Source organism: Mastigoproctus giganteus, chromosome 1 (assembly GCF_048544385.1).
Source record: "Mastigoproctus giganteus isolate SK-2022 chromosome 1, ASM4854438v1, whole genome shotgun sequence".
Taxonomy (NCBI): domain Eukaryota; kingdom Metazoa; phylum Arthropoda; class Arachnida; order Uropygi; family Thelyphonidae; genus Mastigoproctus; species Mastigoproctus giganteus.
In genome coordinates, this window is record NC_143575.1 from 44,067,186 (window position 1) to 44,091,885 (window position 24,700).

Sequence of the window (24,700 nt, forward strand, 5' to 3'; positions counted from 1 at the left end):
TGAGACCGGTTCGCGGAACATGAGGAAGACTTCCAGGTATTGCCCTGGCCTCCAAATTCCCCAGACATCAATCCCATTGAGCATCTGTGGTTTGTGTTGGAACAGCAACTCTGACCTGCGGTGTCTCAACTACGGACCTTACAGGAGTTAAGGGATCTGCTGGTTACATGTTGGTACCAGATACCACAAGACACATTTAGAAATCTTGTAGCGTCAATGCCTCGCCGGGTACGAGCTGTTTTGGCTGCACGTGGAGGACTAACACCGTATTAGGTAAGTGGTCATAATGTTTTGGCTCATCGGTGTGTGTATATATATAAAAAAATAAATTAGAGTAAGAATTAAAAAATAAAAATTATGCCAGCAGCATGGCAAGACAGAAGAGTGAAAATAGTCAAAATTAAACATAACGATCAAACCAACAGGCAGGGAAGAGAGGGGTAAAAATATTGCAGGAGAAACTCTCTAAGATAATTTAGAACATCTAAATGTAAAGATAATAAAATAATAATCCATTAAATTTCGAATGCCAATTAAATAGAAATTTAACGGTGCCCCCTCTGATGGACACCAGGTCTGAATTAATGTGAAATATCATCAACAGATGTAAACCACTACAATAAAATAAAACAAAAATAAACCAAAAACAGACTGACCATTATGCCCCATCTCAATAGAAATGCCTACTTCATGTGTGCATCCATTCTAATAATCTTTCCAGTTCTTGAAATATATTTAAACTGCCTAATTCACGATGTCAGATGGAAGTTTCTTCAACTCATTTACTTGTCTAAATCCAAATTTCTGACCTTTTTGTGCAACCATGCGTTTTGAATTTAATTTGTTTCCTTGTGGGTATTGCCAGGGGTGGGGGGAGGGAGGGGGGGGGGGGGAGAGAGAGAGAGAGAGAGAGAGAGAGAGAGAGAGAGAGAGAGAGAGAGAGAGAGAGAGAGAGAGAGGATGTGATCAGTATTTAGTTTACTCGACCCATTTAAAGCCTTAAACACTGATATCAGGTTGCCATCAGGCCCCTTGTTTCTCATATGCTACAATTTGCAAAACTCCAGCCATCTATAGGGGGAAAATACCCTTTTGTGCTTTCAGCTGATCTTGTTGCTCTTCTCTACAATAGGATTAGCTGGGAGCACAATAGCAGATCTGTCTCCTTCCTAAAATGAGGTTTCTAAACCTGTATGCAGTGTTCAGGGTGTTCCAAGCCTAGTAAAGGGGAAAGCTTCTTATGCAGGAATCTCTTATCTGGGTTCTACTGTAATTAAACTTTGCTATTTTTCTATAGGAATTGTTACAGCCTTGAAACTGAAAACTTTTGCTAATTATTGTTATTTTTGTAATATTTATTACTTACATTGCAGATAATTTCTAATTTGATAATGGATTTTATCATCTGTGTTTATAGAAATGGGATACTGCATGAGAGGTGATCTTTGTCCATACGATCATGGAGCTGATCCATTAGTAGTAGAGGATGTTTCTGTTCTTGGTTTTGGACCAAATCCCACGGCTGTTTCACAATCTCAAGGTAGTCTTTTTTATTATTCATTTTGACTTATTTGTAATGATTTAAATTGGTGTTTAGAAAAATATGCACAATTAGTTTTTATTTATGGTGCATTATATATATCATATTTTATCTGAAACATATGTGGAATTTCTCTTATGTTATCTAAAAAAAAAAATTGCTGTATGAATTTGCCCACGCTATGAAAACACTAAGTTACCATTGGTGTAACTTAGACTTATATGAATAGTTGGATAGAATTTAATGATTTAATAAATTCACATATTGATTGCATGTTGACTTGACAGTAATATTTAAATCCTTTTGTGCCCATTAAAATTTTTAGAATAGTAGTTTAAATTTCACTTCATATTATATAGTATATTGACAGTGTTAGATTACTGTCAATGGCAGCCATCAGCCATCTTTGTTGGTTCAAAAAGCATTACACATGTATGCATCTGATACAGTGTACACTACTTAGTATACCTTTTTGAGAAAAACAAGAATACAGCAATCTGAAATAAAGGAGATTGCCTTTCATTATTTTATTTTTAAAATTATCATCTTGTACTTTTTTAATTAAAAATGATGCAAATGATCAAATCGGTCTACTATGGGCATCAACAGTGATGCACCATTGTGCATCATCAGATTTTTTTTATCACTACACTTCTGCACTTGTTGGAATATAACTCAGTGAGAATGATTGATAGACAAAACTGTGATGGGATACTAAAATCCACATCATTTTAAGATTAGATTATGTAAAGTTTTTTTATTTATTTTTATTTTTTTATTAAATTTTTGGATGAGAGTGTACATCATGATTAATTTCTAGGAAACACATGTATACCATCAGCAGAAACAAAAATATTGTAGCAATGCTCTTATCACTAGATTCTTATTTTATTAGACTGGCCTTGATTTTCTTGTTAGAGCATTCAGAAAAAAAGTGCCGTATATGCACTGGCATGGACTCGAGCAGCATTGACATTTAAAGAAAATTAGTTTGACATACCAGTTATTTCAGAGCTGTTGTCAGTACTCAGCTGAAAGAATGTTCTAGTATTACTTACAATATGACTCACTTGAAATATAGCAGCTGCAGAATTCAGAACTTTTATTCGGCCGAATGAATCATATAATCGTGAAAATTTATTTCAAAATTAAGGATTTTAACTTTGGGTTGGAAAGGATCTAAAGTTGTTTACTGTTAAATTAATTACTGATAAGTGATGTATTTATTTATACAAAATAAAGTTTTTTTTTTCACTTGTCATCTTTTTAAATAATCCTTGCATTTTGTATTATTGCTTTGTCAGAGCTAAATAGCATGTACAGTTTGTACAGAAAAATAGAAAGCTATATAATCAGTAGTCAGTGTAATGTAAATATAACTAAATGCTGTCAGCTTTAGGTTTTTGTCTGCAGGTTGCTCAAATTGAAATTCTTTTTTTTCTTCTGCAACATAGGATTAATGGTACTTTTATGTTTTTATTTGCATGTCTATTCATTTTTTCATTCTATCAAGCACTAGAAAACTTTGGATGTAAAGTTTAGTTGATAAACTATAGATAATAAGTTATTAGCTATATATTGTACTGTTAATAAGTTCCAGGACTGATCACACCACAATGTTGCAGTCAATAAAAGTAGCACAATTTTCTGTTGTTGGAATTGTTTCAGCATGCTTCTACACATGTGAAATACGATCGTTATTTTGGGGGTTGACCTTGTATTTTGAAATTTTAGTGTTGTAGCAAGTTGCAACCTATAATGTTTGGTGACTCATCCAGATATAGGGATATATGAATCACCCATTTATCTACAGTCAGTATGAATTAGCTTGCATTAAATAGGCATTTTATTTTGAAATGACTGATTTTCTAAGCATCAGATTTGCATCAGATTTTGTTTCAAATTAGGGAAAGGTGCAACAGAAACCCATGAAATGTTAAGAACTGCTTTTGAAGAAAATGCTCTGCATCGTGTGTCATTTGAAGACTTTTTAGTGGTTTGCAAAGTTTTAACACTTGCTGTTAAACATATTTTCAAAGATGATCCTCACTCTGGCTACCATTCACCTTCAAAAACCAATGATTCAGTTGCTTGTGTTCATGAACTGATTAGGAGTGACTGACAGTTTAAGCTTGTGTTCATGAACTGATTAGGAGTGACTGACAGTTTAACTATCTGATAATTTGCTAGTGAAATTAGTATTTTTTATTTATTATTATTTTTTTTATTGGACCAGCATCAATCAATTTTAATACAGGATTTGTAAATGTGACTTGTTTTGGCAAAGTTTTTGCCTTGTGTCCCCATTGACAATCACAGAGTGGAGAGTGCTTGCATGTCAGGATCCTCATCATGTTGCTGCTGCCCCACACTTTGTTTCTTTTGTCATTATTGGTGACAAATTGTGGCTATGACTTGGAAACAGTACTCTTAGAAGGCCATAGAAGTCACCAAGGTGGTCAGGTATAGGGTGCATAAGTATGTTGTGTCTTGAGTGACCGGGATTCAAGCCCATGCCTGCTAAATACAGTGCTGACTCTTGTGAACTCCTCTGACCGTGTGGCTGTCCTGAAGTATAAGCAGAAAATTTATTTATTTTACTGGGCCGACTGTCTTCTCCAAGGCTCAAAAAAAAAAAAAAAAAAAAGAAAAAAAGCAAGAGTCTCGATCAGATGTGAAGATCATGCTTATCATATTCCTTTCAATTTTATTCAAAAGTTCTACAGTGCCTCCATATTAAAAAAAAAAAAAACTAGCTGGAAGTGGGAGCTCAGAAGAATTTGACTTGCGTCATGACAGCCCTTATACAAGAAATTCTTGAATAGAAAGCTCCAAGTGTATAACACTTGGAGTTTCTATTCAAGAATTTCTTGCAAAGCACTTCATCACTGTGGTTCACTACATTCGCTGGGTTACCTCTTGTGACTTTTTTTTTTTTTTTTTTTTTTTACCCCATTGGGCCACACAAGAACTGTTCCAAAAGAAGCCTGTCAGAAGTTATGCAGAAACATTTAAATTGGTGTGCACAGTGTTGAGGAGGCTACCTTGAAGGGAAAAAAAAAAAAATTTAACTTCTAGACAATCCATACATCAGAACTGCTTCAGGGAGCTGGCAGAAGGTTTAAACATTTCACATGATTTGAAGATGCATTGAGTTGCTTGGCAGGTGGTGCTTCGGATGCTTATCAAGTGGCAGTGAGTGGATGACAGTTGTATTTATCTCATAATGGCATTTGATAACAATCTGCTGTTTTAGAGACCATCACTAGAGATGAGACTTGGTGGTTTCTCTAGTTCACAATCATAGTATTAACCATTGACTTGGCAATCATTGTGATGAGGTTGAAAGAGAAAGTGAATTTAGAAGTTTTTTTGAGGAATTTATTCTTCAAGATGCCACTGTGAATAATGCAAGATAAATACATCAGTTGCACTAGCTTCAGATACAATTTTGCAAAAGGATCCAGAACAGCAAACATTGAAAGACTAGAGATTGTTTTACAAAAATGCACCATCACAGATCACAAAACAGAATACTGTTGTGTTACTCCATTTCCCCCCCCCCCTCCCTGCTACTCAAGTAATCTTTTACTGAGTGGTTTTCCTTTTCCCAAAAATGAAACTTCATTTATGAGGCTGTTGATTCCACAGTAAACAAGAGATTATTAAAGCAACTTAAGATGCTTGATACTTTCCATATTAAACAGCTAGAACACTTCCCAGAACTTATACCAGCAGTTTTACTGTCGGTGATACCCATGCATTAATGCTCAAGGAGAGTGGCTGTATCTGGGTTTAGTTTCATTGAACATGTTAATCCAGGAACATTTTGACTGTACCACTTATAGATAATTAATAGGCAAAATATGCATAAATACTGGACCCACTCCAACACAGGGAAGAATATTACTTTAAGTCACCTTGGAAAGACCAATGTCATACCCAGAACTATCTTTTTGCTGTGCTCTCTGCTAAGACTTGGACCACATGTCTGTATATGGTACGGGGAAATGAATTAATGGAAAATTAATTTTCCAATATGTGACATACACGTACTATATATTTTGACATCTTGATTTTGCTTTAAATTTAATATTGACTAGGTAGACTTATTGCAGTGTTATGTAATTTTTCACCATAAAACAGTGTTGTATTTTTTGTAATTATAATTTTGCTACTGTACACTATTTTCATCAGTTGGAAAATGGATGGCTCTATTTTCATCATTTGGAAATATGAAAATGTATTTTTGCATAAATGCACGGGTGATAATTTCTTTGATTAGTGTTGTGAAGTTTACTTTTGTCATATTGCTATTGCCAAGAAAAATGAAAAAAAATGTGGCGCATGCATGGTAAATGGTTTTATGTGAAACCTCCGTTGTGTTTCTTTCAAGTATTTTGATTTGTATATATTGATTATACCAGCATCAACCGAAATAATAAAAGAATTTTTGTATTGCAAATATTTTATTGACCGTTCCAAATTTCCATAATTTCAGCTGACAAGATGCAATGTATTTATGATAACTAAATTAAGAGACGTGTACTTGTGACTGCAAAACAGCATTGATTACGGTACCCGATCATGTAGTTGAAATTGAGATTAGTGTTTAGAGTTAGATTGAACATTTCTTGCAGGAAAGTAATTGACGGTTCAGTCCGAAGTTAATGTTGAAATCACTGCTAATGATCATGGCTATTTTATGTAAATCTTTCTTTAACAGCACTGCACTTTGAATCGAGTACTGCAGCAAAACAAAATGAATGAAGTCAATTATATCCTCTGTCACCGTTTAGTAGAAATATAGAAAGCCGTTGTAAGTATCACTTGGCCATTGGGTAACGAGCACTCCACTGTACGTATATTGCCAACATGCCGAACACTGACTGTCGAACCAGTCATTTGTCGATAGATGACATCTAAGTACAGTGTAACAATGTGTACCTCATCCGTCTGGCAAACTGGTTTTGTAGATCGATGGTGGATGCGGCTTTTCTCTGTGGTAGAATCTCTTGTCACCAGTTGGCGAGACGATGTAAAGTCCATTGAAGTCAGTTACACGTGACAGAGTGACATAAACCATCTACTGTTCACGCCCCTTTTCGTACTCTTAAACTGCTGTATTGAATGTGCCGCCATGTGACTTGTGTATCTTCATTGCACAAACCAGTATGACAGGAAAGTGATTACTTTTGGCACAGATTGTGCGGCTGTTGTTCAACAGTATACTTGCGGTTTGTCTTGTGAGCGGCATGGCTGTGGGATTGATGTTGTTTGTTTGCATGTATCTTGCAGTCTTCTTGTGAGCTGACTTTCTGATCACAGTCGTATCTGTTGCTCTTTATTGTATTCGATCTTGGATAATTTACCCATGGCGCTGTTATCGAGCCCATCAGTAACATACACATTGGTAGTGACGATATATGGCTTCCAGTAGGATCTCATGGGGTAATCTGCCAGTGTCAATAACTGTTTTATAGTTTCTGGTAAACGTGCTTGTTCTGCATTCATGCAATCCATTAAGGTGTTTTGCACAACTGATTCCAGTTTCTCCTCTGCAGCACTGAGAATTGTGCGGTTGTACTTGACGGATTTTGCAAGAAGAGTTGTATACCGTTTGGGCACAGGCGATTGGCTAACTCCCAAGTGAAGAAACGCAACTCAATGAGTTCTTGCTCATTCTGATCTAATTTAGCTCTGTTACCAATTTTGGTAAACAAACAAGAACGTGATGTTTGACTGCACATAACTTGATCAAGCTCGTAGTATTTGTTGCCAAGCCAGAGAGTGGGACCGGTAATACGCTGCTTTATCTGTTTATAGATCGGGGTCATGCAACCGGAGGCAGCTGATGGAAGTCCCCAATTAGGAACATGTTCTGCCTGCCAAAGCCTGTTTCAACATTTCTAATCTGTTTTTAGCCTTGTGTCCATTTGCGATACTGCTCACACCGATCGTGCTGACTTTGTTGATTATTAATGCTCTGACGTATTTAAACAGTGATCTGTATTTTGTGACTTCCACTGACAGGCAGATTTTTCGAAGTGGATACCTTGAGGGCAGTGTGCATGGTGGTTCCATCTATCCCAGTGGCAGCCTTACCAGTTGAAGCTCATGTAATGTAGGTATTACAATATCCATCTGTATTGCTGAAGCGGTTGTATATTTTATCAGGAGGCGAATCACAAATGTTTTGCTGCATCCAACTGGGCTTGTCAAGAATAGTTGAATCAGTTTGCAATTGAAAGATAACAGATTCCAAATTACGTGCATGAGTAGAATCTTTTGTTTGTTGTTGGCCATTCTCAATAAGTTACAAAAGTCCTTGTTGGTCATTAAGTTTTTGCGCTTCTTTGCAAGTTTCTTGTGCCGAGTTGGTCGAGCATGGCGAGCTTTAGATCCTCAACCACTATCCCATTAGGGACAATATAATCAAACTACAGACCAAACTAGAAAACTATCCTAACAGGAACCGGTTGATGCATGAGACGAATAACATTATCAACTCACATATTAGAACACATCCCAACATTAACACACAACAGTTAGCAAATCTCCAAAAATTCCGGAAAGACACCAATATTGTTATTAGAAAAGCCAACAAAGGGGGACACTACTGTAATTTTTAGACAAGTCCGCATACACACAGAAAATTTGAGGAATTCTTTCGGACAATGAAACGTAGAAAATCGATAACACACATACAATCTCTAGACTGAAATATCAGTTAGACAATCTTCCCAGTCAACTCAGAGCTGGTAAAGAAATTAATTTATGCACTCTACAAAACATGGGCATTAGGAACAATACTTTACCATACACGTTTAGGACTGTCAAATTACACAATGTAGGCCATCCATTATGGCCTTTACTCTCGTATAAAATATCAGCGATTGCTAATCTATCATCATTCCTCATTAAAACAATCTCATGTTAATGAAATTTTCAAATTTTAGAGTATACAACACCATTCAAGCATTCGAACAAATTAATAGTGTTAACATATCAGATAATGGTATGCTTGCGTCTTATGACGTCATATCCCTGTACAATAATGCAAACATGGATTACAGAAACTACAGGAGTTATTAGCAGTGGACCCCACATTCAAAGATCGTACATTCTTTAACATCAACAGCAATCTAGAATTAACACTGTCCTAGTCGGGGCGAGACATTTTTGGTTCGAAAACGAAATTTATGAACACATTTATGTGCTCCCAATGGGATTACGCATTTCAGCCCCACTCTCTGAAATATATTTAGCAGCTATTGAAAATCAAATACTTAAACCTTTTCCTCCCGAAATTAAATTATTCATAATATATGCAGATGACATATTGTTAATTGGCAATAAATTCATTATATACAAACTTTACACAAGTTTAATGATGTGCACAGTAGATTAAAATGTGAGGTGCTACCCAAAGGTTCCCGAAATGTATTTATAAAATAAATTAGACTCGTCCCGGGTCTTATTCGCCTCAGTCACCTTCTAAGTAGTTCCCTTGAGAGCATAAACGGGCGCCTCCGTAGCCAGGTGGGAAGGAGCAGCAGTGCGTAGCACACGCTTCTTGATTAGACCGGGGTTCGAGCCCATCACCACTAAATACGGAGGATGCGGAAAGTTCAGGGAATGACCACCGCATATCCCGGAGCAATATGGCCTTAGTTGCTAATGCTCCTAAAAACCAAATAACTAACTAACTTGAGAGCATAAACACCGATCCCAGCGCTTCTCCCATGATTTGAATGCATCCTGAAAGTCCTCCCTTGTCATATTGTGCAGCACCGCCTGCGATTCGGTTTGGATATCCTCACTGCAGTCTAATCTTCGACCTTCAGCTTGATTTTCATTCTTTGGAAGAGTCACAGGGGGCTAAGTCCGGAGAATAACGGGGGTGGTGGGCGATGGTCATGTTGTCCGATGCCAAAAACTGCCACAGTGAGAGATGTGTGGGCCAGCGCTTTTTCACGATGAAGGACCCAGTTCTTTGTGCTCCAATTTTCTGGACTTTTCCTCCTGTCGGCGTCTCTTAATTGCCTCAGGACATCGCAGTAGAACTTTGCATTGATGATCTGGCCATGAGGGGCAAATTCCTTATGGATAATCCCATCAATGTCTGAAAAAACAGATCAGCATGGACTTCACATTGCTCCTCACTTCTTGGTCTTTCTTCGGTCAGGGAGAAGATGGACTCTTCCGCTGGATTGATTGTTCCTTGGTTTCTGGGTCATACCCACATACCCAACTCTCGTCACCAGTGACAACCATAGAAAGGACATTTTGATTACTCCTGGCCTTTCTTTAAGATCTCTGCTAACTTCCATGCAATGCTGCTTTTGGTCTTCACTCAGTAACCGTGGCACAAACTTGTCTGCAATCCTTCCTATGTTTAACTCATCTGACAAAATCTGCTGACATGTGCTGTACGATAGTCCTACAATGCCACAAATGTAATGGATGGTCTGCCTGCGGTCTTCACTGATCACCGCCTGAACTTTTGTGACATTTTCCGGGGTGGTGCTTGATGATGGATGCTCAGAGCAATCATTGTCATCAACCGACATTCGACCTTTTTTAAAACGGTTAAACCAGTAGTAGGTCTGTGTCTGACCCAAAGCATTATCACCAAAAGCTTTTTTTCAACTTCTTATGGTTTCTGCTACTGTATCATTAAGAAGGAAACAAAATTTGATGCAAGCATGTTGTTCGCTCTCTCTCTCTCTCTCTCTCTCTCTCTCTCTCTCTCTCTCACTCACATTAGTCATCACAAAACACACTGCCAAAGAACTACGCATAAACATTCAGTGACTCTATCCAGCCCAATGCCATGTGGCAGGCTGATTCACAAAGGATGCATGCTGTGTTACCTAGCGCCACAAGTCCATACTAGACATAGTTCCCGTGCAACATTCAGATATTGGGAACATTTGGGTAGCACCTTGTATACCTTGAAACTAGAGGAAAATAATAGTATTAACTTTTTAAACTTAACTATATATAAATGTGATAACAAACTGAGAAAAACAAGTATATAGAAAAAAGACACTACAAGAAAATTTCTACATTTTTATTCTCACCACCCTTACAGTACAAAAAAAATCTGTTTTGTATAACCAGATCCACAATGCTATTAAATACAGTTATTGATGGGAAGATACGATAACAGAACTACAATATTTAACGAAAACTTTTATAGCCAGGGAATACCTCAAACAGTTAATCCAAAATACTATATTAGTTGTAAAGAATAAAATTGATAATCCTCGCATTAATAGGATTAATAATAATTTTACACAAGACACCAAAGTTGCACTTCCATACCATAGCCAATTTGCACATCAACTTTGTAATGTCTCTAAAGGCACAAACATTACTCTAGTCTTTTCTTTGTACAATAATTATATTTATATGTCTCTGCATTCAGCAAGTACAAAGAAACATATAATTATAATATCTGTGACATAGATAATATAATATATCTTATTAAATGCCAACCAGGCTGTGATGCTTGTTACATAGGTAGCACTACCTATACAGATCATCCAGAACAGCGAACACAAGAGCATATTATTATTATAATAGTTTAAAATCTAACCGGGCTGGTACTGAACTCAGTCAACACACACAATCTTTTAATCACAATCCATTAATAGATTCAGCAATCACATTAGTCAAATTAAATTCTAATTACAAAATACTCCAATACGAAACCCTTGCTATAGAATGTTTCCGACAGAATACGTTACATGAAATCCTAAATGCTAAATTACTGGCAAACCTTTTGCCAACACATCTCAAATTTCTGCATGTTTAATGTGTTACATCCTGGGAATTAAATTTGCTATAAATGACCACCTGCTTGTATCACATAATCAACTAACAATGATAGCATTAAAAGTCATACATTTAGGCTCCTGGTTATTAGCACTCTGTCCTAGTCCTTCATTTTTATGCAGTTTCTTTTATAGTTGACAACTGGGGGGAAAAGCGGTGCACTTCTTCCTCAGGACATGTTCTTATTTAATTTAATGTAGTTAATCCTTTACTTTTGCTTTTATGAATTTTAAACCCTAAACATGGAATATAGAAGTATGCACTGCAGTAATAAGCTTTTGCTAGTAATATATGAATAATCAACAGTACTCGAAGCCCTAGCTGCAAATTATATGTAACTGTTAAATTCACGTGATGCTAACTGCAGCAGCTGATATTGGTTAAACTTGTGATGTGATATTGGATAATCTGTTGATGATTAAACCCTGTGAAAGTTGTCTTTAAATTTATTTTAATGATTAAGTTTTATATATAAATATATATATATATGAAATTAATTATAAATGATATATTAACTTTACTTCAGTTTCTGGTTCAAAAGAAGTGACCCCAAGGGCGCAAAAAAAGAAAATCTAGATTTTTAATGCAGCGGAAGCAATATTGTCATTTGCTTGCAAAATTAGTAATTTAATTAGTCAATTTGTCATTTGCTAGCAAAATTAGCCTGGCTTCAAGCCAGGCTAATTTTGCTAGCAGGGATAAGGAGGTGATTATCCCTTTATATAAGGCAGTGGTCAGGCTACATGTTGGGTACTGCATACGGGTCTTGAAGTGTGATTTTAGGAAGGATGTAGAGCTCCTGGAACAAGTACAGAGGAGGGCAACAAGATTGGTGAGGGGAACAAAAGGTTGCTCTTACCAAGAAAGGCTTAAGTTCTGAAAATGCAGATCTGGAGACTAGGCACCTGTGAAGTGATCTGATTGAGGTGTGTAAGGGCCTGAATGGTTTGAGCAAGCTCAATGCCGATGGGATTCTTCCTCTTGCTTGGATTATGCGCCTCATGGGACATATTCAAATTGAGGAAAGACAGTTGTAGAATAGATGTGTGGAAATTTGCCTTTAGCCAGAGGGTGGTTGATTGCTGGAACAAACTTCCATCTGTTGTTGTGGAAACTGATAGCTTAAATAAATTCAAGGAAGACTGAACAGAGTTTTGGAGCAAATGGATGGATGAAATGGGAAGCTTTTTTTTCCCCTGCTACTGTATAAGCTTGCATTCTTGCCTCATACGCCTCTACTAATGTTAACCTCCAATAGGGATATGTGGCCTTGTCTAGAAATCAAGAGTATAATTAGATATGAGCATAAGAGCAGTAGACTTTTTTAAAATAAGACAGGACTGAATTTTAGATCGATTGAACTTAAATAAGTTTCTTTGCTCCACTGAAGAATAATCTGGAGATCAGGAATTAGTGGAAAATGTTCGATGATATGAAGCCGTTTGTGTAGAGCAAGGTTTCTCGAGCTGGAAGGTAGAATGTATTGTGCTGTAATCAAAACTATGAGTAGGATTTCTAGTTAGCGGAAAAGAATGTTAATAGACAGGAGAAAAACAGTGGGAGAAAGAACTGAACCCTAGGGAAAAGAAAGGTGTCACTTCCTTTGGGTATGCAAAACATTTATGAAATAAGATTTTAGTTTTATTAATTTGATGTATATATTCCATGATGGGAAACAAGCATCACAAGGTTATGTAATTTCTTTTAAACACTTATTTGTAATACATAGTTCCTTTAATTATCTAATTTTTTTATGTTCATCTCATTTAATCATTGTTCAGAATTATTGTGTGTGTGAAAAAAAGTATTTTTTGGGTAATCTGGTTTGATTAAATATTTATCATCTCTGAAGAAAAAAAAATTGTTATGTTGATGTGTATATATCATTCCAGCTCCGCCACCAAGTACAATGCACCATGTCATACCACCCATAATAACACAACCACCACCACCGCCTCCTCCACCTCCTCCTCCGCCTCCACCACCACCTCCACCACCACCGCCACCTCCTCCACAACCAGGTAAGTATATATTATTAAATATCTGTATTAATTGGTTTTTTATTCTTAGTTCTTAGTTTGTTAAATTGGTTTCTTAGTTCAAATTAAGAAAGGATAGATGTAGAATAGATGTGCGGAAATTTGCCTTTAGCCAGCGGGTTGTTAATTGCTGGAACAAACTTCCATCTGTCGTTGTGGAAGTTGATAGGTTAAATAAATTTAAGGAGGAACTGGACAGGCAATTGGAGGGTATGGTGTGATTTTTTTTTTTTTTTTTTTTTTTTGGCTGATGCTGCATAAGCTCCTACACTGCTTTCTTGCATCAAGTGCCACTACTACTACTACTACTACTACTTATTTACAAATTTTTTCCTTTTATAGAAGGGAAGTAAGTTATTAGATCATAAGTTACTTTTTCATTATTCTTACTCTTTATCTATTAACTGAGTTGGAGAAAATGGATTCGCATATTTGCAGGTTGGCAAAAGTGGTGTGTTTATAAAGTTGGGTTTCTGGTCCATAAAGATATAAAAAACAACATTTTAGAATTCAAAAGTACATCACCAAGGGTGTCAAGACATACTCAAGATTTCTATGAGGTACAAGCTAAAGGTTATAATGATTTGTGCACCAACATCAAGCCATGATGATGAAGAGGTTGAAGAAATGTACACTGAAATTGAGAGTCTTCTAGATGAGCAGAAAATCCACTATACTATTATTATTGGGGGACTTCAATGCTAAGTTTGGAAAAAGACAAAACAGTGCAGAAAGGGGAAACTATAGGAAATTTTGGAATTGGTGAAAGAAATGAAAGAGGTGAAAGACTTGTGGAATTTGCAGAATCTCGAGGATTGTCAGTAATGAACACTTTTTTCAAGAAAAGGGTGAAAAAAAAAGTGGACATGGAAAGAGTCCAAATGGATTAACAACTAATGAAATCAACTTCATCCTCACTAACAGAAGATATATTGTGAATGATGTTACTGTCCTGAATAAGGTTAATGTTGGAAGTGATCACAGAATGGTAAGATGCACACTTGATATAGATGCAGGAAAGGAAAAAAACTGACTCGAGTAAATAATACGAAGGTCTTTGAGATAACTGAAGAAGAGAAAAAGCAGTATGTACTGGAAGTTAAGAACAAGTTTGAGCTTCTGCAGACTGCTCAGGAAGGGCACCTCCGTAGCCAGGTGGGAAGGAGCAGCAGTGCGTAGCACACGCTTCTTGATTAGACCGGGGTTCGAGCCCGTCACCACCAAATACGGAGGATGCGGAAAGATCAGGGAATGACCACCGCACCGGAGCAATATGGCCTTAGTTGCTAATGCTCCTAAAAAAAAAAAAAAAAAAAAAACTGCTCAGGACCAAGATAACGATGAGGAATATTACAACTTTCTGAAAGTGATAAAGCCCAAGAAACCTATCGGGAAAAAGAAATCCAAAGAAGAAAAAATTAGCCAAGAAACACTTGTTATGATGAACCGAAGGCAACAAATGAAGAGCAAGATAAACACTGACAAGGACAAGGACAAAATTGAGTATACTGATTTATGCAAAGCTGTTAGAAAGAGACTCATTGAGGACATAAGATTTAACACAAGAAAAGTAGAACAAGCATTAAGGGAAAACAGAGGACTTAAATCAGCTGCCGTGAGCAGTAATACAGAAAGACAAATGATACTGAAACTGAAGAATAGCGATGGTGTACTTATAAATAGCAAAGAAGGCATAATTCAAATAGCAGAAGACTACTATAGAGAATTATACAAGGAGCGAGGGAATGATGCCAGCAGTGGGGAAGATAGATCGTAGCAACACATACGACATACCCGATATTCTTCCTGATGAGGTAGAACATACGTTGAAGAAAATGAAGAATCAAAAATCCCTGGGGGAAGATGAAGTTACTGTAGAGTTGTTAAAATTGGGAGGAAGAGACATAACACAAAATGGCAAGGCTCTTCACAAAATGCATTAGAAAAGGTGTGACTCCTAAGCAGTGGAATAATGCAATCACAGTTTTGCTGCATAAGAAAGGAGATAAATCAGACATTAAAAATTATAGATCAATTGGCTTGTTATCCCACATCTACAAGTTGTTCAGAAGGGTCATTACTAATAGATTAGAAAGAATACTTGATGAGAATCAACCGAAAGAGCAAGCTGGCTTTAGGATAGGATTCTCAAATATGGATCACCTTCATTTGTGGATTATGATCACCTGGCATTTGTGGATTATGAAAAGGCATTTGACTCCATACACCATAAGGCAATGTTTCGGGCACTGGAAAGACAAGGCACAGATACCCCAAGTATTATGATATTGAAGAAAATATATGAGAATGCTACCTCCTTTATTAGACTAGACAAAGATGGTGGGCAATTTAAAATCGAGAAAGGAGTTCGACAAGGGGAGACAAGTTCGACTGCTGCCCTTGAGGAAGCTTTCAGAAGATTAGACTGGTCGCAGAAAGGAGTCAGTGTAAACGGAGAGTACCTAAACCATTTACGATTTGCAGGTGACATTATGGTCATAAGCCACGATCCCAAAGAATTAGAGGAAAATCTTAATCAGTTATGCAGAGTTAGTAAGGATTTTGGACTAAAGATGAATATGGCTAAAACAGAAGTAATGATGAACAAGTATGCCACAGAAAGGGACATAATGATTGAAGGAGCAGTAATTGAAAAGGTGGAGTCATATACTTATCTGGGACAAGTTATTAGCTGTAATAATGATAAATGTCTAGAAGTCAAGAGAAGAATAAATTATGGATGGATAGCATTCAGGAAATATAGTCACATACTGAGGAGCAATATCTCAGTTTGTCTGAAACATAAAATAATGAACCAATGTATACTCCCCACCATGACTTATGGAAGTGAAATGGAGATGGACAGATGAAATTCATGAGTTTGTGGGTAGTAAATGGATGGCCTTTGCACAAAACAGAAGGAACTGGAAAGTTGCTGGAGAGGCCTTCATTGTGCAGTGGATTGAAAATGGTTGATGATGATGATGAATAAAGTCAATGCAGACTTGCATTTAAAAATTCAAATTTTTAAATGAGCTAAATGAAAATGTTACTGTGAAGGAGATAACGGTAAAAGAACTAGATGAAATCTTACGTATCGCATAGAACCTGAAACAAAAGGTTTGAGGTCTCTGCGATATTTATTTCGCCAGGGCCCAGAAAAGATTGTTGTCGGCTATCGGAAATTGATTGATGAAAAGAGAAAGTCAACACTGTTCAGATATTTCTGCAACAGTCATTTCTTCATTGTGTATTTTATGTCAGAGGTTCCCAAACTTTCTCGGTTCACGGCGCCCTTAGTGTCTCAGTAATTTCTTCACGGCGCACCTAGACCAAAAGAAATACCTAACAGTTCCGTTTATTAAGTAGTTAGGTCCAAACAACTTAATAAGAAATGTTGAAACTGTGAACTACCTTGAGCTAATAGTTCGCGCGGTGTCCAACAGATGTTGAGTATCGCTGTGTTTCCCTTGAAAATTTAAAATATTCCGTGGCGCACAGTTTGGGAACCGTTGTTTTATGCAATAAACATTTAATTCCATAATTATTTTCATTATCTTTTACATTGTATACAGTTAAACAGTTATTTAAAAGGTATTTTTAAAATTTTTTATGGACATTCCAGACAGATCAATTATAATTTTTCCTATTGATTATTATATTCGATTAACGTGTTTCCGTTTTGCGTGATGAGGTCGCGGGACGAATTAATCACATTAATTGAGGCCAGCCTGTACATTTTTCATTTAGAGTTGTTGTAAATTTATTAATGGAAATTTGTTAAGTCAAATATATTAGTGCAATATGCTATTTATTAAGAACACACATTTATTAGAAGAGAATTTATTGCATAGTTAAGTCATCATCATCATCAGCCATTTTCAATCCACTGCAGGATGAAGGCCTCTCCAGCAACTTTCCAGTTCCTTCTGTTTTGAGCACTGGCATGGCGCCTCCGTAGCCAGGTGGGAAGAAGCAGCAGTGCGTAACGTACGCTTCTTGATTAAACCGGGGTTCGATCCCGTCACCACCAAATACGGGAATGCGGAAAGATCAGGGAATGATCACCGCATATTCCCGGAGCAATATGGCCTTAGTTGCTAATGCTCCTAAAAACCAAATAACAAAAAAACAGAGCACTGGCCATCCATTTACTACTCAAAAACTCATGAATTTCATCTATCCATCTCCACCTTTGTCTTCCAGGTTTTCTTCTAGCTCCTCTTGGGTACCATTCTGTTATTTTCTTAGTCCATCTGTCATCATGTCTTCGAGCTATGTGTCCTGCCCAAGACCATTTTAGTTCTTTAGTTTTGATAAGAATGTCCTTTACTTGAGTTTGCTGCCTAATCCACGTGTTTCTCTTCTTATCTAACAGTCTGATTCCCAATATAATCCGTTCCATTCTTCGCTGTGTAGTTCTTAGCTTCTCTTCCATTCTTTTGGTGAGTGCCCAAGTTTCACTTCCATAAGTCATGGTGGGGAGTATACATTGATTCATTATTTTACGTTTCAGACAAACTGGGATATTGCTCTTCAGTATGTGACTATATTTCCTGAATGCTATCCATCCAAAATTTATTCTTCTCTTGACTTCCAGCCATTTATCATTATTACAGCTAATAACTTGTCCCAGATAAGTATATGACTCCACCTTTTCAATTACTGCTCCTTCAATCATTATTTCCCTTTCCGTGGCATACATGTTCATCATTACTTTTGTTTTAGCCATATTCATCTTTAGTCCCAAATCCTTACTAACTGTGCATAACTGATTAAGATTTTCCTCTAATTCTTTGGGATCGTGGCTTATGACCACAATGTCATCTGCAAATCGTAAATGGTTTAGGTACTCTCCGTTCACATTGACTCCTTTCTGCGACCAGTCTAATCTTCTGAAAGCTTCCTCAAGGGCAGCAATAAACAGCTTCGGAGATATTGTGTCTCCTTGTCGAACTCCTTTCTCGATTTTAAATTTGCTACTGTCTTTGTCTAGTCTAATAAAGGAGGTAGCACTCTCATATATTTTCTTCAAAATCATAATATATGGAGTATCTATGCCTTGTCTGTCCAGTGCCCGAAACATTGCCTTATGTTGTATGGAGTCAAATGCCTTTTCATAATCCACAAATGCCAAAGCATAATGGTGTTTTATATTCATTTGCTTTCTCCATTAGCTGTGATATTACGTGAAGGTGATCCATAGTTGAGAATCCTGTCCTAAAGGCAGCTTGCTCTTTCGGATGATTCTCATCAAGTATTCTTTCTAATCTGTTAGTAATGACCCTTGTGAACAACTAGTAGATATGGGATAACAAGCTAATTGGTCTATAATTTCCAATTTCTGATTTATCTCCTTTCTTATGCAGCAAAACTATGATTGCATTATTCCACTGCTTAGGCATCATACCTTTTCTACTGCACTTTGTGAAGAGCCTTGCCAGTTTTTGTGTTATGTCTCTTCCTCCCAATTTTAACAACTCTACAGTAACTTCATCTTCCCCCGGGGCTTTCTGATTCTTCATTTTCTTCAATGCATGTTCTACCTCATCAGGAAGAATATTGGGTATGTCGTATGTGTTGCTACTTTGCAATCCATCTTCCCCACTGCTGGTATCATTCCCTCGCTCCTTGTATAATTCTCTATAGTAGTCTTCTGCTATTTGAATTATGCCTTCTCTGCTGTTTATAAGTACACCATCGCTATTCTTCAGTTTCAGTATCAGTTGTCTTTCTGTATTACTGCTCATGGCTGCTGATTTAAATCCTTTGTTTTCCCTTAATGCGTGTTCTACTTTTCTTGTGTTAAATCTTCTTATGTCCTCTCTGAGTCTCTTTCTAGTGGCTTTGCATAACTCAGTATACTCAATTTTCTCCCTGTCAGTGTTTTTCTTGCTCTTCATTTGTCGTCTTTGGTTCATCATGACAAGTGTTTCTTGACTAATTTTTTCTTCTTTGGATTTCTGTTTCCCTATAGGTTTCTTGGGCTTTATCACTTTCAGAAAGTTGTAATATTCCTCGTCGATATCTTGGTCCTGAGCAGTCTGCAGAAGCTCAAACTTGTTCTTAAGTTCCAGTACATACTGCTTTTTCTCCTCCTCTGTTATTTCAAAGACCTTTGTATCATTTACTCGAGTCAGTTTTTTCCTTTCCTTTCCTACATCTATATCAAGTGTACATCTTACCATTCTGTGATCACTTCCAACATTTACCTTATTCAGGACGGTAACATCATTCACAATATATCTTCTGTTAGTGAGGATGAAGTGGATTTCATTAGTTGTTAATCCATTTGGACTCTTCCATGTCCACTTTCTGTTCACCCTTTTCTTGAAAAAAGTGTTCATTACTGACATTCCTTGAGATTCTGCATAGTTAAGTATACATCTTTGAATTTTTTAAATAATCCTGGAAAATAAACTATAACACTACAAATTGATCTTATTTAAAATTCTGTGGTTAGCTGCTTCATAGTGTGTTCGTTTCTGTGGACATTCATGGCTGGCAATAATTCTTTCGAAATCTATGTTGTAAGTTATTTGACTTTTCCTTAATTTATCTTTAAAAATCCACAAAGTAGGGTGAACAATACTACTGCCAAAAGCTAACTGTTGTTTGCGATGTCAAGCTTCAGAAAAATTACTTGTTCTATCGCTTTCACTTAATGTTCATTGGTATATGAGAGGGAAATATTAGAGGGAAATGTTGGTGCAGCTCTGGTGCCATTATTTCTGAAGAAACAATGGCACCAGAGCTGTCCTCTATAAATGAGCATTTATAGAGGATGTATTTATAAAACCATTCTAAAATTGGTTCAAACGCTTCTGGTAAATAATTTTCTACACTGATGATTGCATGAATAATGGCTTCTTGGGGAACAAATGCAATAGACATGATCATTTTTGAATGTAATGCAAAGTGGACATCTGTATTGTATCTTCCTAGAAGATGGGATGATGCCAAGTTTCTGAAGATTTTTAGTTAAGTGAAATAAGCAATCATTGTTTACTTCTGGAAACACTGCACGAATAGCTTGATGGATTGCAAGTTCGTAATCCACATCTATTCTCTCTGGATTCAGTTAAGGCCAAAGTTCGTGTATCATTTTATATATGTTTCAGCTCTTTTATCCGGCAGCAAACAAAACAGTTTAGGAAAAACTGCACCTCCATCTTTTCTATCTAGTATGACGAAAATTCGAGAAAAAAAGAGGAGGAGAGAGCAAAAAAGTGCCGTCCATAAATAATCCTTCATATGTTCACTCCACATTCAGTGATATTCCTTACCAAATAGCAGGAAGCGCTGTGGGTCGGACTGTACTCATAATGGGAATAATCTTCAGGTATAATTATTGCATTGCAAGGTTCTGGTTTGGCCTGTGCGCTTATTAAAGTTTTAGGGTTGTTAAAAAATTCAAATATGTATACTTAACTACGCAATAAATTCTCTTCTAATAAACATGTGTGTTCTTAATAAAGAACATATTGTACTAATGTATTTGCCTTGACAAATTTCCATTAATAAATTTATAATAACCTAAATGAAAACGTATATAATTTTTATCACTGAGTTGGTTGTTGCCAAGTTGACCATGTCTGAATTTCATATGTGTCAACTCTTTCAGTTTTTCTGAAAGATGCATCTTTTGTGGCTTATGGAAAGCTAATAGTTATTCAGGAATTCAGTCAAATTCATGTTACATTTTTCAAATGAGTTTGTATTGTGATTTTTAAATATGAGCATACTGAATTTATCAGTATGGGCTTCAAAATTACCTGTTAGGTGGCTCTGCTCATTTAATTTGCAATGTTATTTAATGTGCAGTATAGCATACTGAGCATGTGATCTACTAAGATCACTTACTCCATAGATAAGTGGTTTTGCTAGCACTTCAGTTTATTGAACAGTAGTGGCATCTCCATGTTTTATGTGATCTGTGCCATGCCACTTCTATTCTATATATTTCAAATTTTCCTAAAATGCTGCTAGGGTTAATTCCTCTTATTTTATTATTTGCACTTGCAGGATGAAAAAAAAAAAAGAAAAAAGGTGGAGCTTGCATGGGAATGGATTTGTTTTCAGTGAATATTGTTTTTATTTATTTATCAGATGATGGACATCTACTCTGAAATGAAAAGTTCTTCTATATCATATTTAGGGATAGTGTTTTTTTTTTTTTATTTTTTTTTTTATTATTATTATTTAAACTGTGCTTCAAAATGTAATGTCCTACAAGTCACTCATTGTCAGCACTATTAATGTTACTATACCATCATACAGGTTATTGCAATAGCATTATTTCTATACAGTAAATCAACTTGCAGCCTGAGGCTTTTAGCCCTGAATCCTATATGATGTTGCTATATCAATAAAAAAAAAAAAAAAAAAAAAAGTTTATTGTTATCACCTGATAAGATCTCATTGGGTATAAAAACTGTTGATTGTAGTTGATGATAAAATGAATAAATTTTATGCTCTTGTACAGCTGTAACTGAGTATTTTCATTTTCATAACATTTTGCACGTTGACTAGTGTAATCACTGCTGATAACCAGATCAAGAGTATTACTCCCTCTGATTGCCTCTTGAACATGCTGCTGTAGAAAACAGTCATCCAATAAATTCACAAAAGTCTTGCTAGTGTGTTAGTGACCAACCCACAATTTCCAATCAGTATCTGGGAAGTTAAAATCCTGTTATAAAATGTTAACTGGATGCTCTGCCTTCGATTTTGTGTGTTCCTTAACTAATGGCATAACCCCTCTTCCCTTCCTATCCTGTCTATCCTTTCTGTACACATTGTCCTCCCCAAATTCCAATTCTGCATTCCTTATATCTGTGTGACACCATGTCGCTGATATCCCAATGATATCTGCCTTTGATCTCTTGAACAACACTTCAAATTCATCAAATTTATTTACTGTACTCTCGGCATTGGTATTACATGCAATAATACATGCACCTGTTCTTACCCTAACACAACCCATGTATTTACTTGTTTCATGATTACTCCCAGCAACTTGTTTTCCAGGCTGCTGCTCATTCAGGCAGAGGTGAAAGAATCACTTTCAACCCTGTCTGTGGCTACTGTTATTCTATTAGTCTGTAAATTCCCCACCCCCACTAAGCTAGCAGTTCTCTGACCCACCTAACACTGCCTTGATAACATCAGCAACTATTCTTGCACCCTTTATATTTAAGTGTATCTCATTCCTGTAGAAGTAATCTCTCCTGTTAACAAGCACAGACCATGCTGGGAAAAATTCTTACACAACTCTCCATGGCTTAATTGATTGACAAGGCTCTCATCATGTACTCCCTCCTATTGTGTCTGGGCATAATTGCAGACACTTTCAATTTTATCCCTAACTTGTGACTTTTTTTCAATATTGACCTGTACTTGTTAAGTCCAGGTCTACTCTTAATGTCATTAGTGCCAATGTGTACAACACTACCATCTTTTGTGGTAACAAAATCAACATCATTAACTTTTTCCCCTTAGCAGACATACCCTGGTCCTATTCCACCTATCCTTTTTACTCAGTGTATTTTCTGTTTCCCTGACAGTTGGTTCACTGGAAATAACTAGCTGACGTTGGACCAGTGCATTCTGGCTTGAAGATTGCCACTATTGCCTGATGAACGAGAGAGATCTGGCATTGATTGAGCAGCTGATAGCTTGATGGCCCCCATTTTATTTCCTTCAAAGGCATCTACTCTACTCCTTAAACTCTCATGGACGCCCATCAGAACGCTTATTTGTCACATGTACTAAAAATGTCAAAATTTGAACAATGTGTGAACATTAAATTTTGTTGGGAACTTTGAAAGTCAACCATAGAAATATGTAAAATGCTCATTAAAGTTTATGGAGATAATACCATGGTGAAAAAATTTTTCAAGGGGTTTAAAATGTTTTGAGAAGGAAATTTTTTGCTTGAAAATGAAGAAGGATCCACTTGTCAACATCCCAAAATTATAAAGTTTCAATGAAGTCTGCTCAATCATTTGATTGGATTAATCACTGAAATTGTTATCCATTCATTTCTCGTTTTAAGAAATTTGAGAAATTGTTGCGAAGAGTGTTTTATTTCAGGAAATTTTGAGTGAGGGTCTTCAGAACAATGCGCCATATCTCACTCGTCTTCTAGCAATTTTTGATCTAACAGATTTCTATATTGTGTCATCCACTTTATTTGTCTGATTTGGCATCTCTTTTAATTTTGGCTATTCCTAAAATTAAAACAGGACATGAAAGGAAAACAGTTTCAGTAGTTTCAGAAAAATCCAATAAAACATTACATTCCCAAAAGAAGACTACTGAAAATGTTTGTGGCTGTTTGCAGAAGGAGATTATATTGAAGAATATTAATGTAATATTTATTATTGAACAAAATTAATTTTTGGCAACATTCAGCCCAAACCTTGTATCTTTTTTTGCCCAAACCTTGTATCTTGTTAAAAATCAGTATCCATTCATTTTTTCAATTTTTCTGATCTCTCATTTACTCTTGGGTAGGATTTCCAACTTTCAACGCTTTGATTCTGGACATTAATTTAACGAAAAGATCTTTATACAGGGTGATTCACTACCAGTGCGACAAACTTGCAGGAGGTGTAGGGGGCACAAAGACGAATCGGAATCACATAGCATTGCAGGGTCCGAAATGCCTTCATCACGCGGTAGAGGACGTTGAACGGGAGGTCGCGTGAACAGCGATCCCGCTGGAAGTCAGCATTTGCAAATTGGTTCCCGAGGCAGTAGGATGGACGAGTATTCAAACATTGAACTGGCCGACATGCACCTCGCGTATGGAGCTGCGGACTGTAACGGGTGTGCAGCTCTGCGCTTGTACCAGGAACGTTTCCCGCACAGGCTTGCTCCTCATCATATGATTTTCGCACGTGTGCACAGAAGGTTACGTGAGACTGGTTGTTTCACTAAAGGTACCATGAATCGAGAGCGAACGACGAGGACGCCAGACAATGAGGAGAATGTCCTACGTCTTGCAGAACGCAATCCGAGTAAGAGTACTCGAGCAGTAGGCCAACGATTGGGTATTTCCCAATCCACTGTATGGAGGATACTCTCAACAAACCAAATGAGTTCATACCATCTGCAACGCTGCCAATCATTGGAGCCTGTGGATTATCCATTCCGGAGGACTTTTGCTACTTGGTTTCTTCAACAGAAAGGTTTCGCAAATGCTGACTTCCAGCGGGATCGCTGTTCACGCGACCTCCCGTTCAACGTCCTCTACCACATGACGAAGACATTT

The 24,700-nt window shown here is 36.8% G+C and overlaps 1 protein-coding gene across 2 annotated transcripts in view; it reads left to right on the plus strand.

Moving 5' to 3' along the window:
- The window catches only part of swm (Zinc finger protein swm), a 370,487-nt gene that overhangs the window by 131,320 nt on the left and 214,467 nt on the right, over window positions 1-24,700 (plus strand). For both annotated transcript variants that reach the window (XM_090372448.1, XM_090372445.1), the window contains 2 exons: window positions 1,418-1,540; window positions 13,276-13,404. In XM_090372448.1, coding sequence (XP_090228574.1) covers window positions 1,418-1,540; window positions 13,276-13,404 — 252 coding nt within the window. The remainder of the gene's footprint in view (window positions 1-1,417; window positions 1,541-13,275; window positions 13,405-24,700) is intronic.